Genomic DNA, 18,844 nt, shown 5'->3' on the forward strand with positions numbered 1-18,844 from the left:
GCCAATCAAGTCGCAAATCAAAACCACAATGTTAAAAAATTATATTTTTTTTCCTTTTGATAATTCAGTTGCATTATATCATAAAAAATGCGATGATAACGTCTCGCGAATTAATTTTGGGAGACATATATACGATCTAACCCGATTAATATCAAAAATATTACTTTTTATTATAAATATAGATCAAGTTGATATTCGATATATTTCTGCATGTATTTCTGCATATATCCATCAACATATCTCGTACATATAAATTCATTCATGAAACTTACTTTATAATTTTTATGGGTTTCCATTTGGAATAGAGAACTCTAATGGTGATTTGAACACGAGCCCTCTTGCGTGGGTTAATTGAGAATTAATTTTGCTGAATTGATTGGACAAGAAGTCAAAGAACCGCGTCATCGTTCAATCATATATTGATTACATTCATTGAATTATTTTAAATTTTTATGACTTCTATCCATGTATATAAAAACAAAGTTTTTTTCATATTTAAAAAGTTTTTAGCAAAAAAATTACCATTAAAAGAAATATTTAGTAATATTAATTTATTCACCTATCGTTTTAAATATTTTTTTAAAAATAAAATTAAAATATGTGATTAATGTGAAGTATTTAATTTTTTTAAAAAAATTCAAAATTGAATTTGACGTCTATTGAAAATATAAATTACATTAAAATATCTACATTTGAAATTTTGAGTTTTGTGTTACTTTTTTATATTTAAGTTAATCACTCTCTATCATATTAAAAAATATGAATAATTATTTATACAATATTATGTTTGATCACTTTTTTTTTGGAGGTGTTTTATAACTTTCCAAAAGAGGGTCGACGTGAATTTTGATACATTTAATGTTCCATAAATTATTGGTGTTATTATTATGTATTTTAATTAAAATGTCAATATAAATATTTTTTAACATCTTTTGAAAATAATTAGAAAAATTAATAAAAAATTATTCATCTAATAAATGACAAAAATTTGATTTTTTGAAAAAAATTTGTTGCTTTAAATTTTGATAGACAAAGTAACATATGATTTTTTAAATATATATTTTTTATTAGTAATAATTTCACTCAACCAAGATAAAGAAATGAAGAATGTTATCTCATTTAAGTGTTATATCAACTAATATAAATATTTTTTATGTAATAATATTCAAAATTTGAATATATTTATTATATTAATAATTTTAATAAATTTTCACTTATTAAATTTAATAACTACCAACAATTTTCAGACGGAGTTTGTCGCATAAGACTTGTCCAATGTGATTTGCCTGAATAACGATTACAAGCTCTCGTATCGTCAATAAATATATATTTTTTAATACGTACACTTTTTTGTTTATTTTATATAATAATTATTATTATTTTCTTTACATAATTTTTCAAAAATCAACTTCATTTCCTTATTCGTATTTTTATTGTATTGTGAACGGTGGATCATTTACAGATGATTTATGTATTTCAGTCACATTTCGCTTTCTTGAATACGTCGTGTCATAGCTCCGATCGTATCCAACTCCTAAATTGAATTGAGGAAATTATCAATAAATAAGTGATAGCTAGGTGCATGCGAAGTTACGAACGACTGGATAAGAGAATAAATTATAGTTTTTTTTAAATTTTATTAATCGTAAGGTCGGATTGTTGTTTTCTCTTATTAAAATCAAAATTAAAATCACACGTTAAAAAGTATGTGAATTCATATTTTATTTTAATAGGGAAAATTAAATTTTTGATATTGTTTATTTTTTATGTTACCAAGTTTCGTTCACATTCTCTGCCATATTTGTTTTTCTTTTTGTTGATTTAACACTTTTTTCAACGTATACTCTTTGTTTTTCCTTTGGTAATTTTAGTATTTTTTTCGACGTGATATTGATGTAATATCAATAATGTGAAATGAGAAAAGAGAAAAGATTAAAACTGAAATTTAATACAATAGAGTACTGAAGCAAACACATATATATATATAATATAATTTCTCATTTAGGAATGTTAAGAAATTATTTATAAATTTTTTATTGTACGATATTATGTTATATAAAGTAATTATTTATAATTTTTTTATTGAGCAATATTTTTTTGAGAAGATCTCTTATGAGTATACACCTATATTTTGAGTATGTCTTTTGTGAGATGGTCTCACGAATCTTTATCTGTGAAACGAGTCAATCTTACCGATATTCACAATAAAAAATAATATTCTTAGCATAAAAAATAATAATTTTTTTCATGGATAACCCAAATAAAAGATTTGTCTCACAAAATACGATCCGTGAGATCGTCTCACACAAGTTTTTGTCTACTTTTTTCAATAAAGCATTCATTAAAAGATTATTTAATTGAACAAACATCATTCAATGGATGCTTTAAAATGAAAAAGCTTTCCTAAAAAAGAATAATAAAGGAAAAAAAAGGAAGAAACCAGCCGGCCAGAAAAATTCAAAAACTGGATAAGAAGAAATATCGACAAAAACGAGTGGTTCAGATTAGAATTAAACAAAATATCATCTGTCCTCGATTATTAATTAATTTATTTATTTTTTTAAAATACGCCTCCTTGAATTGGCTTTGTAACATATTTTTTAAAAAATATAATATGAAACAGAAGTATATGGATTGTCAAACTCTGCAGCTTATGAACTAATAAATGAATTATAAAGTTCAAATTTAAATTCGACTTTATACTCCCATTTTTAAATTTAGAGTCGTATATACATTTGGAATAAAATACTGCATTTTACTGATTCAACGAAGACAAAAATTTGTATGACACGATCTCACGGATCGTATTTTGTGAGACGGATATCTTATTTGAGTCATACATGAAAAAATATTACTTTTTATGCTAAAAGTATTACTTTTTATTGTGAATATGGGTAAGATTGACCCGTCTCACAGATAAAGATTCGTGAGACAGTCTCACAAGAGACCTACTCTTTAGCTAAAGAAATTAGACTTTTTTTTTTTTGGAGTAATACTATTCATATGAAACACAAACTCTCGTGAGACCGTCGTACGGATAAATTTTATAAAACAGATCTTCAATCCCACCTTGTCCATGAGAAAATATTATTTTGAATGTAAAAAATATTACTTTTTATTATAAATATGGACCGAGTTAATCCGTCTCACAGATAAATATTCGTGAGACCGTCTCACATGAGAATTACTCTTCGTATAAATATCAAATATAAAATTATCCTATTTAATAAAATCTCATGACTCTTTATATTAACATAATCATGATCGACAAAATCTCCCAAAATCTCATGACTCATATCCGAGTGAAAATTCATCCAGAATGATGATTTAATTTTTAGTTATTATATAAGTAGTCTGTGGTGTTCGTGCTCGTCGTAACTTAAAAGTTGACGTTTATTATCCCATAAAATTAAAACTTTGATAAAATAATAAAAACACATGAGATTGAAGTGTTCGAATTGTTTCAGGCAATTTTAAAAATTTTAGGAACTAAATCGACGTATAACGAATCATCCCGCTGAGTATCCATCCCCCGACAAGATATTTTAATGATTGCTTTTTGCGGCCATCTACCTTGAATTTTGACCCCTTCAAACTCTTTCCTTCGCACCATCTTCTTCTCGACTTTTTAACTGCTTCAATATTCTATTCTCCCGCCAGCCATCAATCTTAACTACCTATTACTTCATTATTCTAACTCATTTTGATGCAGGTTTGCTTGCATATAATTAGAAAGCACATACAGAAGCAGGATTTTATACGTATACATACATATATAAGGCAGTTTAAGGTGGTCGGGAGACGGGATTTCTAGTGTGAATTTATCCCGTTCGATACTTTTTTATGGGTATTTTTCTTAGGAAAAGTGTCTGTAAGAAGGCAGATTTGTTGAGAATCTTTTTCGTCAGTTTTTGTGCATCGTTTGTTTTGACATCTGTTGCTCAACTTCTGCCTGAAGATGAAGGTACACTGTTTAAAATTCTAACAAAAATCCTTTTTTAGCGAAGTTGTGCATGAATTTGTTGTTCATTTAACTTTACAGTTTAAGAACTGTTCCTGACGGACGAAACCGGGTGTTAATGGATTTTTTGGACTTTACTCATTCACGAAATTTGTAGTTTTTATTCTTGCGTGCTGTTTGTTTTAGGAGACTGTGTATAGGATTGATAAGTACTTGTATACAGTTAATTCTTAGCAATATATGACTGGTGTACGTACATCCACAGCTAGTTTATATGATAATATAGGCGTTTCTTGGTTTTCTGAATTTCATAGCATCGCAAGGATGAATTAAATGATGGTAATCACACAGAAATTATAGAAATTAAGGGATTATTTTCTCGTCAAATTATTGGTTTCATGAAACGTTTAGACTCACCGAAGCCAAGAGCAAATTACAGAGTATAAACTGGAAATTTCTTGCTTTTATCGTAAAAATGCAGGTTGTGTCGGTAAAGAATAAGATCCTCGACGAATTATTGATAAATCAATTACTTTGTGGGATGCTTGTGAATTTTTCTAATTCTTGTCATGAATCTGGTTTGGGCCTCTTTTTGTGATCTCCGAGATGCCATTTCATTGGATGATAATTTCCAGAGTTCCTCTTGTAAATTCATGCGCAAATATGCTTTTACAAATGAGTTCTGTTTGACTTGCTCATCAATTAACTCGTAACTTTGTGGTTAACTCTGTTATTTACAGTGCAAATTCTTCAAACAATATCTTCAAAACTACACAACACGTACTGGAATGTCAGTCGAAGCTCTTGTACTGAGACTAGCCATGGATTTAACGTGACATATGTGCCTGCAAACATATACAGCGGTGTGGCATGTGACTGTTCTTTCGATAGTAACACTACATGCCATGTCACTAACATGTAAGCTTTAGATTTCATACTGACCGACATTCGCTTATGTTACGACGGATCAGATAATGGGTCAGCTTTATCAGTTAAGAAGTGACTTGAGTCCATAAGCGAGTGAATGTTTTCTTAAATTGACTTGGCATTCTAGAGCTCAAGGTTTGCAGTTCGTATGTTTGTTCAATCAAAGCCATAAAGATATATGATTATAATCTTCGATGTATTGGATAATTGTGTAGCATGCATACCTGACTCATGTTTTTTAAGCTGTGGAATCCTTATGCGAAATTCTCATTATTTGAATTTCAAAACTCAAATCTTTGTTTTGCACTTACAGCCAGTTGAAGGGTCTCAACTTGACCGGAACATTACCTGTGGAATTTGCAAATCTAACTTATCTCCGAGAAATGTAAGGAGAAACTTCTATTTTCAAGCCATTCGATTGTTGTAATGCAAATGCATTGTGAAAGAAGACTTATATCTCACTTCTTTATCGTTCCAGAGATCTCACTCGAAATTACATCAATGGAACAATTCCGGCTAGTTTTGGGCAACTTCGTTTAACTACTCTGTAAGTTACATCTTCTCCTCCTTGCAGAAAAGAAAAAAACGAAATAGTGGAAGCTATAGCCTAGATAGTAGATTGTACGATACCTATTGGCTATACACATCTTTCTATAATTATAGGTCGATTCTTGGAAACCGTATAAGTGGTTCAATTCCGGAGGAAATTGGCAGCATCACCTCACTTGAAGACCTGTAAGTTATGAATAGTATGGTGTAGTAGTTTAAACGTAGAAGAAAATAGATTTGTATTTGATTGCACATTGTTACCTCTGCTCCAGGGTTCTGGAGGATAATCTGCTCGGAGGAAATCTTCCCACAAACCTTGGAAGTTTAATCAATTTGAAGAGAATGTAAGAATTTGTCTTAAGTAAGATTGATCTTGTAATTTAAACCGTCTAGTCTTGGGTCTGCTTTTTATTCTTTTTGCATCTTTCTTGAATCCTACGCTTGTTTTGAATATAAACCGGTCTCTTATGTTGAAAATTTCTATTACAGCTTGTTTTCTGCAAACAACTTCACGGGGACTATACCGGAAACATATGGAAATCTGAGGAACTTGACAAATTTGTAAGTGATGATTTTGGAGTGCACTGGATTCAGCCACAAGAATTGGCTATGAGGCATTGAGCTACACGGTTGTAGGGCCATTGGCCAGAAACCATAAGAATACATGCTTCGTCTTTTACGATCCTCAAATTTTAGATTTCTGTTTTTCCATGAGAGTCATCACGACCTGAGCTAGGATTGCACCAAACTTTTCTTTGAAACCTATACGTGTATCTGAAACTTTTCATTACATGGTTTTCAGTAGGATCGATGGGAGCAGTTTATCTGGAAAGATACCTGATTTTATAGGAAACTGGACCAAACTTATTAGACTGTGAGTATCTGAGTTATATCAGTGATTGTCATGCTTCCTTCATTACCATGGACAGTAACACGTGTTAATAATATCTTCATTACAAGTCTAATTTAATTCTTGTAGAGATTTGCAAGGTACGGGAATGGAGGGTCCTATACCTGCTACAATATCTCAATTGAAAAACTTGACGGAGTTGTAAGTTATAATAATCATTTACCAAAAACCTGTACGATTTCATGTAATTTTTCAACCAAATGAAGGGACGCCAAATTTATTGGCTCATCGGTGCTCATATAAGTTTCTGCTATTGTTATTCCTTTTGTCAGGAGGATAACTGATCTCAAGGGATTGAGCATGACTTTCCCCAATTTGCAAGACATGCAATCCATGTCGGAATTGTAAGTATCTTATTCTTTTATTTTCTTTCTTTTTTCAGGAAATGTAATGTCCTATGTCCATTTAGAGACAATCTTCTGTGGATGTAGTAATGTTATAAAATCACTTGATGCAGGATACTAAGAAATTGCTCAATTACTGGTCCTATTCCAGAATACTTGGCAGACATGAGTAATCTAAAAACATTGTAAGTCACATCTCTCTCTTATGTTTCCATGTGGAACTGGCACAAGAACTTGTCGAAATGAAGCAGCGTGTATTCTTTATTGTTTCTCAAATAAGATTATTTTGTTATGTTTGCCTTCTTTTTCTGGAGATACTTTACTAGGCTTATATTCGGTTTATTTCGTTGCAGAGACCTGACTTTCAACTTGTTAAATGGTCAAGTACCGAATGGACTTGGGGGGCTAAGTAAACTGGTTAACCTGTAAGTATCATGTTCATTATATATGGATCAGCGTGGATGTTTCTCTTGAATCTCTTTTCTTGATAGACTGTGTTAAAAACTCCAACGATAGTTTCATCAACAAATTAATATTTTAAGTTCTGTTCATAGGTTTTTGGGTCATAACTCGCTGAATGGAGAGATACATAGTTGGATTTTGGACAGCAAACAGAATATGTAAGCATTTATTCCTGCTGTGACTATGATATTATTAAATTTGATGTTATTGTAACATTACTTATTACCATGAATTTATTCTTGCTTTCCCGCTCCCTTTTTAACTAAGTCAGACGATCTCTTGAGTTATATTTATAATGCAGTGGTTTTTAGACCTTTATGTCTACACATTTGCTTTTACACCTCGAGTAATATAAAGAAAGAAAAAAGGAACTAACACGATGGATTTATGACCAATGTGCCCTAACTTGTTGCAGGGATGTATCATACAACAATTTCACACAAGCACGATCAAGTGGCTGCCAGTTCAACAATGTGTAAGTTTCTCTCTGTAGATGCTTTTTTTATGAGATACGATATTGATGATAAAAATAATGTGCAATTTCTCTATATTAATCCATTAAGTTGAATCTTTACTTCAATATGCTTGCACTCTCACAGGAACTTAGCTGCCAGTCATTCGACTTCAGCTAGCGAAACGTGAGTTCTTGTATCCTCCTTCACGAGTTCTGTTTTTTTAGTTTAGATTTTTAGTTTTTCCTCCTTATCTCTAGCACTTCTTATGTTGACAGAATATCTTGGTGTTTGAAGCCGGATCTCCCTTGCTCTAGCAATGCTGATCGTAACGACTTCTTCTACTTGAGATCTTTGATTAATATGTGGCTATAAACATGTGTAATCATCCTTTTCTAAACCTACAGGTCATTCATTGTTCATAAATTGTGGAGGAGGAAGGACCAGCTATCAAGGCGATGAATATGACGAGAACACGAGCCCTAATGGCCCTTCACATTTTGAATCCAATGACAGATGGGCTTATAGCAGCACAGGGACGTTCATGAATAATGATCGTGCTAGTTTTATTGCAGCAAGTTATTCTTCCATGGCAACAACAGATGCCGAAATTTACCAGACTGCTCGTCTTTCACCTTCTTCCCTCAAATTTTATGGACTTTGCTTGCGCCAAGGTAGCTACAAAGTGCGTCTTCATTTTGCTGAAATAATGTATTCTGATGACAACACCTTTAAGAGCCTCGGAAGAAGGGTATTTGATGTAGCTATCCAAGTAAGTGGATCCATGAAGGATACTTGGCATATGATTCTTCTTTACATTTTTTGATTTATAGTATCAACTTTCCCCACTGTGCTAATTATGTTACATAGCAACAGAAATGTGATGTTTGGGTGGTTGTACGGTTAACAATTTTTTGTCATATAGTTACCGTTAGTTATATGTTTCGGTAAACTAGTAATTGCTCAATCCTAAAATTACTACAAAGCCAAAGTTATGCGTTCAATCTCAATCAGTCGCAAGGTAAGCTGTAAGCATAATCATTCAAATGAAGGTTGTTATCGGGTAGCATCGATTGATCCCGTGTACCCTGTGTGTTTGCCTGCATGACACATCGGTAGAAATGTGGCACTTGTAGTATTACCATGAGATGTAGATTTCGGTATAATGGCAGACACTTGATGTTATAATTTATTATTCCTCTTGTTACTTGACCTACAATGTGCACACCATGAATAATCAGTATAGACGACAATTAGAGCACTTTATCTGGAATAGGCATATTGATATTTGATTATCATTCAATATTAATTGGAATTCCTTTGCAGGGGAATGTGGTTTTGACGGACTTTGATATTGCAAAAGAAGCTAAGGGTGTTAGAAAAGGAATATACAAGGATTTTAATGCCCTTGTTAACGGTAGCACTCTAGAGATCCACTTGTACTGGACCGGGAAGGGAACCACTGCCATTCCCGACAGAGGTGTATACGGGCCCTTAATATCTGCAATCGCAGTGACACCAAGTAAGATATTATCCACAATTATTTTATTCCCAAATTGGCATTCTTCTCGACTGCCTCATGACAAGACACCTTTTTTTGCAGATTTTGATGTCAGTACAGGGCTCTCAGTGGGAGCTATTGCTGGGATTGTCATTTCCTCTTGTGCAGTTGTGTTGTTGGTTTTATTTGTTCTCTGGAAGAAAGGGTGTTTCGGAGGAAAAGATGCTCAAGAAAACGGTAAAATTTTCCAGCTTCTGTGAATTTATCCTACTTCGAATTGGTTCAATCGTTCTTTGTTTAATCAGCTGTGAAAGAAACTTAGACTTTGGTGACTGACTAAATATACTATAATCTTCTCGGTACAGAACTTAAAGCACTCGATCTACAGACGGGATATTTTTCTCTCAGACAGATAAAAGCTGCTACAAACAACTTTGATAATGCTAACAAGATAGGCGAAGGAGGATTTGGTCCTGTCTACAAGGTATGTTGGCGTAAACTTCTACCTTCTCTCACTCCCTTTTAATCCAAACCAAGCTCTATTTATTCCTGAAGTTTATTTAAAAAGTTATGGAACATAGGATTATGGTAAAGCCTAAAGCTTATTTTCCTATTTGATTTTCTGGCAATATGGCATGTAAGTTTTTATGAAATCATTCTCTCTATTTTAGGGTATATTTTCCGATGGTACGGTTATCGCAGTTAAGCAGCTCTCCTCCAAGTCTAAGCAAGGAAACCGGGAGTTTGTGAATGAAATAGGAATGATTTCTGCTCTTCAACACCCCAACCTTGTCAGGCTCTTTGGGTGCTGCATAGAAGGAAACCAACTGCTACTAATATATGAGTACCTCGAAAACAACTGTCTCGCTCGAGCACTTTTTGGTAAATATGCTTCCCTATCCCTTGGCCGTTCTAAAATCTGCCACAATTTTTCTCATGCTGGGCTTATTACTCCTGGCTTCCTTACTTAGGTAGTGAGAAGCAACTATTAAACCTGAACTGGCCCACTAGACAAAGGATATGCATAGGAATAGCTAGAGGTCTAGCATATCTTCACGAAGAATCAAGGTTGAAAATCGTCCATAGAGATATTAAGGCTACAAATGTTCTTCTGGATAAGGATCTGAATGCTAAGATATCCGACTTTGGTTTGGCTAAGCTTGATGAAGAAGAGAACACACATATTAGCACAAGAATTGCTGGAACAATGTATGTCATTTTCCCTTCATTCTTTTCTTGATTTATGATTCTTGTAAAGTTATGCATTAGTTTTTGTGGGTGGTGTTACCTCTTTTATGTAAAATGTGAGCTTTCAAATCATGAGGAAAACTGGGATTCTCTTGAATCTTTGGAAGAAAAATTGGCTATGCCATTGGATCGTATGACTTGAAAACTTGAAGTCATGATTTCTAATGATCTTTGTATCAGATGAAGAGTTGTAACTTTTTTTTGTTGTGTTTTCAGAGGTTACATGGCTCCTGAGTATGCAATGAGAGGCTATTTGACAGACAAAGCAGATGTCTACAGTTTTGGGATAGTTGCACTAGAAATTGTCAGTGGCAAGAGTAACACTAATTACAGGCCAAAAGAGGAGTTTGTGTTCCTTCTCGATTGGGTAAGATTCGTTCATTTACTCGATTTCTTGTTCTAAGTTAGCTGAAACTATGTATGGAGTACAATTGATCTTCTAGGTATTCGTGCCAACAATAGAAATACAGGTCTGATTTTTAAAATTACTATAAACTGTAGCTTCTAATAATGCCACAAGTCTTTCTTTCATAATTGGCATCGGAACCGATAGAAAAGCTCAACCCTTAGTTGCAATGACAACATTTCTATTCTTTTGTATTCACATAGTATCATCTTCAACTATAATTGTTGGGAATTCTCTCTTTCTTTGATAAATACAATTTGTTTTTCAGATGCTGAGTTTCTTATAGGTTCTGCATCATTAAATAAGAAAAGTAACACAATTACATGTTAAGGAGACTAGCCACTAGGTCACCTTTACCGGTAGATGAATGAATAAGAGTCAGTGGTTCTGTTCATCTTATACATGGTCGGGTATTAGTTAAGCATCCGATAATATGACATTTGAAAAACTTTTTAACGCGCCGGTCAAAGACTTGTATCGTTCTACATCAATAATGCAAGATCACCTTCAAAGTTCAAATGAACAACAAACCTTTTATTTCTCTCTTACATAAGTATCTATTTGTTCAAATGTCAGGCTTATGTCCAACAAGAGCAAGGAAATCTCTTAGAACTAGTGGACCCAATTCTCGAATCAAACTACTCCAAAGAAGAAGCGTTGAGGATGTTAAACTTGGCACTTTTGTGTGCCAACCCTTCTCCAACTCTGAGACCAACCATGTCCTCCGTGGTGAGCATGCTCGAAGGCCAAATCCCGGTTCAAGCACCATTGGTGAAGCGTGGACAAATGGATTCAGATGTCAGATTCAAAGCTTTAGAGGTATTGTCACAGGATAGCCAGACGAGAGCATCAACTATATCCGTGGATGGTAGAGAACAGAGAGGTGTTTCGATGGATGGGCCATGGACTGATTCCACAAACTCACTTTATAGTTTAGATTATGATAGCAAGGATCATTCTTCTGCCAAACTTATTTCTGATATTTGAAATGTGTATTTTTTCGTTGAATGGTTTGGTTGGCTCTGCAAATTATTGGTCATGTAAGTTAAATCTTTCCATTTTTTCATGTCACGTTACTTGTGTTGTGTTTGACATCATACGACATTAATTTCTTATCAAGTTGTACTTGTAATATTGATTTCTAATATATTACCACGATTTATTCCAAGTCATTTTAGAAAAAACTCATATAAAAAAATGCAACACGTCTTCAAAATTTGTCACTATTTTGCTAAATTTGTTGAACAACGAAATAGAAGAGGTCCGACATTTTTCAGAGAGCACATTGATGAAGATAAAGAGTTGGAAGATGAGAGGATAAAGAAACTAATTGAACGAGATGATCTTATATTCATTTTTTTCAAGTGAATATTGTATTGTCCTTAAGGATGTCGAACTTGGTACTTTTTGTTCCATTTTTATGATTTGTTTGTCTTAATATCTGAAATAAATTCAATTTACTAATAAATTCTATTCTAAAAGTGATTTTAATGTTAAAATCCTGAAAGTTGGGAAAAAAAAAACTTTAAATAAACGTGTTTATTATCTCTGTTCCGATATCAATTTTAGGCTCCTGATGCTGCCATTGCTTAAAGCTCTTTGAGTTATATAGTTGCACTTAATTCCTTTCTTTCCCCTTTCTGAATACCGCTATTAGTGCAGATAGTAAGCATAGTGAAGAAAAAGTGCCCACAAACACCACTTGTGCTCTATATCAATGAAAATGGTGGCATTCTTGAACGGATGAAAGGTACTGGGAGGATGTGTCCAATGTTTTGGCATGGGAGGATGCAAAAGGAGGTATACAATAAATTTCCTACTACACCATCTTTCATTTTACAAACCACTATCAAATTTTATTCTTGCCCAAGGGAAATACTCTTTAATTTCTAGTTCCTTCTTCTTCTTTTTTCTTGATTATTCGATTCCTTCCATTTATAATGTTTTATCTCTTACCAAGTTCGTCTGTGTTTGGATGACAAAAAATTTTATCAAATTTTTTGTTGATATATTTAAAATAGGTGCATTATAATTTGTAATGCAAGAACTTAAATTGTGGAAGATAAACAGAAAATTTCCTAATATCAAATTTATCCGAATCTCCAATAAATTTCTTAATCTTGTGAAATCTTTGAAGTTAAAGAGGCCGAAGCACTCGTTATTTTTGATGCTATTCAATGGACATCTTCTTTGGAACTCTATGATGTTATTTTTGAAACGGACTCTGAGACGGTGGTCAAAGCAATAAGATCCAAGAATGTAGACTACACAGAGTTTGGATCGATTATCTCTGGATGCTGTCAAATTTTAGAAGCTCGTCCTTTTTCAAAATTCAACATGCTAGAAGACTAGCAAATATGATGGCTCACACATTGGCACACGCGGCAAAATCTTTTGTTAATCCTTTTATTAAGTATCATCCTCCAGATATCATATGTAATTCAATCAACCACGATTGTGGGAACAATGACTGATTAATGGATATTTTCATTTAAAAAAAAAACATATATAATTAAGACGGAGGAGGTAGTACCTAAAACGCCAAAGTCCAAGAAACAACAGATGGAGCGGAGCGGACATGAATTTTTTATCAGGGACCCCTAAGGAATAATAGAAATTAATCTTACGAGAAAATGAATTGGCCAATAATGAAAAACACGTGCTTAAAAAGTTTTTAACATATTTTTATAGATATTACATGATATTTGTATAGATATTACATGATTAAGGATCTTGAAGCTCTCTCAAATCCCAGATTTGTGTGTCGTGGGAACACTTATAGATCTTTAATTTTTATAAATCGAAAATTATTTTATTTTTGGAGCTAAATTTTGTGTAACGATAATGCTTACTTGAAGATTAAAAAGAAAAAAATAGTTTGTGGGTTCGAGTTATCCTATTTCTCTCACTAATAATGAATGTATTTCGTACATAAATATCGAATGGTAGTGTCTGCGAATCACATAGTTAGTTTAAAAAATGAGATGCTTAGAATTTGAATTTTGAGGTCATGGTGTGTTATTTCCTGTGTATAATATTTGATGTTGGAAAAGTTTTTACTGTGGTAAATTCACTAACATATAACTATCACGATTGTATATTAATTTAACCAGTCAAAAAAATATTTCAATTTTTATCCATGTTAAAATGATCATATAACCACTAATTCAAAAAAATCGCTATTGAACACTATAAATATTGAAAGTAACTACAATTAGTCAACTTAGGCATAGTTTGGTACACATGATAGGATAAACATGTGATATTAATATAATGATAAGTTAATGATAAATAAGATGTAGGATATTATATTTACTGTTTGGTATGATTTTAATAAGAGTGATTAAATTTATCTGTTAGATTGTAATGACAAATTACCTTATCATAATAAATTTTATAATTTCAAAGTTGTTGCTTGAGTTCGTATTTCTTATCTGTTCATGCGTCGACAGTGCTTGCCTGATTTTTTTTATCTAATTTTATATATTATATAATATGATAATTGGGCCCTTAATTTTGTGAGTCAAGTCAAATATAAATTTTTAAGGTTAATCGAGTGATACTAATAATTTTATTGAGATTTATACGAATCATTTATATAATTATCTCGAGTTCATTTATATAATTATCATATTATATAATATATAAAAATAAATAAAAGTATTTATTTGATTTTAATTTCTACCTACAATTGAAATGAGAGAACAATAGGGTTTAAGATTTTTATATATTGACGGCAATTAAGTCATTCGTGGGATAATGAGGATTATTTATCAATCTCTCTCTTATCTCATGTACCAAACTATGTCTTAAGTAATTATTCTAATAAATTATAAAAAAATCTAATCAAAAAATCATTTTAGAGTTCTTAATTTTAATATAAATATAGAATATAAGCCTACACAAACAAATAATTAATCAAAATCAAAATAAGTTTTTTTTTAAAAAAAGAGAACATTTGAAATAATCACCCAAATAGGCCAACAACTAGACAAATAACAGGCTTCACGTACTCCCAATATGGTGCATTAATTTAGGGATCACCCATAGAAAATAAGTTGTACGAAAGGTAAATGAAAATACACATTGATGTGTTCATTCCCTGTATTTTAATTAGCCTCAGTTAAATAATAATAATAATCACACACACAGTTATTACTGGCTAAAATACTGAAAATTTTCCTCTTTTTTAAAAAATTCAATTACTAATTTACATGTGAATAATTACATTAATTAATGCATATTTATTTTTTTATTAAAGGAAATAACTTGATAAAGGACGCATTCAACCTCAGTACTGAAAATTAAGGCAAAAACTTGTGTGATACGGTCTCACGGGTCGTATTTTGTGAGGCAGATCTCTTATTTTGGTCATCCATGAAAAAATATTAATTTTTATGCTAAGAGTATTACTTTTTATTGTGAATATCGGTAAGGTTATCCGTCTCACATATAAAGATTCGTGAGACCGTCTCATAAGAGACCTACTCGAAAATTAAACATGTCCACACCAATGAAATCGTCACAAAATCTGATCATGATCTCGTAGAGAAGAGAAGAGACAAAATGACAATTAACGTTGCTTTTGGTACGAAAAAGACATCAATTACTAGACTAATCCGTATTGAAATAACAGGGAAAAAAAACTTAAATATGACACAAATTCAAAGTATGTAGTAGCATACATGAAATCTGTTGCTGCTAAATTAATATATATATATATATATATATATATATATATATATATGATCATCAGCATCTTGATGCAGGAAAAAAATATATTTTCAAATGTATATATGCATATATATATATATATATATATGATGCAGGAAAAAAATATATTTTCAAATGTATATATGCATATTGATTTATGTAATCTTTATATACGGTTTTCTTACTCCATGGCTAGCTAAAGAGACGTGATTACAAGTTAAACAATTGTATATATATAGTTCGAAGATTTACAAATTTGATGGGAGCGTGTGTTTGTCGATCCATTCTGTGTATCGTTTTCGCCTTTTGAAACATTGTAGATTAATGGGTACTGTAGCACTTGGAGAATATATATTAGATTTGTATTTATAATATATATAAAATTTTCTTATAACTTTGAAAGAAGAAGGGCTATGCAGATTAGGGTTCAAGAAAACTTTGCTTAGGGTTTATTTTCATGATGAAAAAGAAATGGTGTAAAAGAACATTTTAATTTACTTCATCTGGGGATATCCATATATATATACATAGGAATTAGGATATGTATAATATTTTTTGTATTAAAAGAGAAATGAAGCATAAATGATGGGAGAGTATGCATAAATAATCAACAAATTAAGGTTGGAAAATTAATGAAGCATCTTAATTTATGTATTTTAAATAAACTTACCAAAACAACTCATGCATGATAGTTATCCAAGTTCAGGACGATTGACTTTGATGAAAATTTGAGCTCGTCCCTTCGTTAACTTTCCTCTTCTTTTTCTTCTTCTTGTAGGGTATCCCTCTTGCCTTTGCTTGAGAATCCTTCAGTTCCCTCAGATAAACACGTATAGCCCCATTCGCAAAAGGGTTTGTCTCGGACGCGCCGCCGTTCTCCTCATAGGCTGCGCGTAGCCTACCAATAAGAGCGTCGAGGCTGCCCCAGGCCTGCTTGAGGGGACAAGTACAGGGTCCCGCAGGCTCGGGCTGCCCGAAAAAAATACACCCTTGTGTGTGAACCTTAGTTTTCCCGAACTGGTCGAGGTATCGAAGGAAATCAAGGACATGGTTGTAGTTGCAATGGGACAGGGCCATGGGGGGGCGAAGGTTTCTCAGGTACTGCCCGAAGGTGTTCCAATCGCGACGTTTCTGAGATTCGTATCGGCTCAGCTGAGGCGGCCGCTGAGCATGACGATCGGTTGCCGGAGACGACCCCTGATCTCCAAGTAGAGCAATATTTGGTGGCATCATATTGATATTTGATTTGGGTCTCTCAAGAATTTCTCACAAAGAAGTGGAAAATGAGCAAGAATTTCATGATCAAGTGGTAATCAAATCATGGGTAAATCGATGAGACAAGATATGGTCCAATAAAAGTGCTTTAATTCCTCTCTTTTTATTCATTTTCAACACTCCTTTAATGGGTACTAAGTGTTTTCAAGTTTAGTACTACTGCTCTTTTATTTAATCATTTATTCAATTTTGTGTGTTTGGGATAAGCATAGCATCATTGAAAAGTAATCATCATCAAGTATATTAAGGAAAAAGAATTGACACCATTTGAATTATAGTTTGGCCCCTCTAAAACTTCAATTTTAGAGCTCTAATATATACCACAAATATTTTGTATTTTGACAAATATACCCCCCTATTTTTTTAAAAGAAAAATTCAATTATATATGTGTGTGTATATATATATATATCTCAAATATTAGATATGAACTATTAACTCAATTAAGTTTTATGAATAGTAGACACGTGAATAATAAGTAGTCTAAATTGAAGAATATATTTTTTTGTTTGAAAGGAATTTATGTTGTAAATTATAAAACGACTAAAAAAATTATATGAAATATGAACTATATGTCTTATTTTCAAAATTAAAAAACAATTTATGCACTTTTCCTTACCAAATTATATGATTGAATTTAGCCAATTAACTTATTACTCATTGATGTGATATTGTTACTTGCAATTGTTCTTAGAATTCAATAACAATATCTTTGCTGTTCGAAAAACACAAAAATCATGAAATACATATCTAAAACTCACAGTTAGAACAACTATAAATACGGGTAAATCGAGAAAATAACAAAAACAGTTCTCTAAAATTTTCTGTTTGGTGTTTTTTCTTATAGGTATTCCATTTTGAATTATTGTAAATTGGGTTGTATTTCCATTTTTGTTCCTTTTTCTCGAAATAATGACTTGACGTTTGAAATTGCTGACATTGAACTGTAAAAATATTGATAGGACATCGGAAAATGCCAACGTATCTGATGTCATGTCAATATTTCATAAAAAATGATCAAAAGTAAGAAAACAAACTAACTTACAGAACGTAACTCAAATTTGAATATCGGAACCAAAATATAACATAGACAAACTTAGATGATCATCATGGTTATTTACCCTGGATAAATCATTAATTTTTAAACTTCGATAAGGATATTAAAGTTTTTTTACTTATATATAAATTATTAAAATAATATAATTGATTTGAAAGGTTCTCACTCACATACCAAAAAAAATAAAATATTTGAGAGAGATACTTTGAAGGTATATCACTGAAAATCACCCCATACATGGAATTGACATTGTTCATAATAATGGGAATCATCCGATTATTTTATTTGATTATATTAAAAGGTCAAAAAATTAAAGTGGACTATTTAAGCTACTCATTCATGCCAGTCGTGATGGCTTCATTTTTGGCATAGAATCCTTTTATAAAAATAAAAAAGAAAAAAAAGAATCCGTGAATATTACTTTTCGATATTTATATTCCGTAAATTATCAAACAGTAGTTTATAAATCACATTAGTTAGATACACCTCGGGAAAAACTTGTATAATAAGTTTGTAAGAAAAAATATTGATTAAAAAAGTGAACTCAATGTAATTGATTAAACACTCACTTGCTCTGTCGACTAAAAGAATCTTTATATATATATATATATATATTGTTATTGCAGTTTCCAATTGCACCAATTTGTTCTTTTTCCCTTCGTGGCATTTAATCGGAAATATTATGTGGTGGACCCCAAAGAGGTCTGAGACAGTTGCTTCCAAACTATTTAATAATTATTAATATAATTGCATTTCTGAAATTTAAATATATCATTTAATATTACACTCGCACGTCGTATTTTGTGAGACGGATCTCTTATTTGCGTCATTCTTGAAAAAGTATTACTTTTTATGCTAAAAGTATTACTTTTTATTGTGAATATCAGTAGAATTGACATGTTTCACATATAAAGGTTCGTGAGACCGTCTCACAAGAGACTTATTATGATTTATTTTATATAAATAATTTAAAAAAAAAAAAACTGTTCAAAATGGTTAGGAATTTAGGATACGAAAAAGGTGAGAATATTTGGTCTAAGG

At 31.8% G+C, this 18,844-nt stretch overlaps 2 protein-coding genes across 2 annotated transcripts; one reads left to right on the plus strand and one right to left on the minus strand.

Moving 5' to 3' along the window:
• Window positions 1-3,520: 3,520 nt before the first annotated feature.
• On the plus strand, window positions 3,521-11,909 carry LOC142521677 (putative LRR receptor-like serine/threonine-protein kinase At1g53430). The gene is made up of 24 exons (XM_075624803.1): window positions 3,521-3,964; window positions 4,702-4,879; window positions 5,202-5,273; window positions 5,367-5,435; window positions 5,552-5,623; window positions 5,710-5,781; window positions 5,927-5,998; window positions 6,240-6,311; window positions 6,417-6,488; window positions 6,620-6,691; window positions 6,805-6,876; window positions 7,045-7,116; window positions 7,246-7,311; window positions 7,569-7,628; window positions 7,753-7,791; window positions 7,884-7,933; window positions 8,013-8,377; window positions 8,932-9,127; window positions 9,209-9,343; window positions 9,472-9,590; window positions 9,778-9,988; window positions 10,078-10,315; window positions 10,571-10,721; window positions 11,337-11,909. The coding sequence occupies exons 1-24, from the start codon at window positions 3,844-3,846 to the stop codon at window positions 11,745-11,747; spliced, it is 3,057 nt and encodes a 1,018-aa protein (XP_075480918.1). The 5' UTR covers window positions 3,521-3,843; the 3' UTR covers window positions 11,748-11,909.
• A 4,266-nt stretch (window positions 11,910-16,175) lies between these two features.
• On the minus strand, window positions 16,176-16,703 carry LOC142522084 (protein LIGHT-DEPENDENT SHORT HYPOCOTYLS 10-like). Its single transcript, XM_075625242.1, has one exon. It carries the CDS (start codon window positions 16,701-16,703, stop codon window positions 16,176-16,178), a length of 528 nt encoding a protein of 175 aa, XP_075481357.1.
• Window positions 16,704-18,844: the final 2,141 nt, after the last annotated feature.

This window comes from Primulina tabacum, chromosome 13 (assembly GCF_025594145.1).
Source record: "Primulina tabacum isolate GXHZ01 chromosome 13, ASM2559414v2, whole genome shotgun sequence".
NCBI classification, from domain to species: Eukaryota; Viridiplantae; Streptophyta; class Magnoliopsida; order Lamiales; family Gesneriaceae; genus Primulina; species Primulina tabacum.

Coding starts and splice junctions, on each gene's coding strand:
- LOC142521677 (XM_075624803.1), top strand. CDS start 3,844: ATGGGTATTTTTCTTAGGAAAAGTGTCTGTAAGAAGGCAGATTTGTTG. Junction 6,312..6,416: donor TGGACCAAACTTATTAGACT/GTGAGTATCTGA, acceptor TAATTCTTGTAG/AGATTTGCAAGGTACGGGAA. Junction 6,692..6,804: donor ATGCAATCCATGTCGGAATT/GTAAGTATCTTA, acceptor CACTTGATGCAG/GATACTAAGAAATTGCTCAA.
- LOC142522084 (XM_075625242.1), bottom strand. CDS start 16,703: ATGCCACCAAATATTGCTCTACTTGGAGATCAGGGGTCGTCTCCGGCA.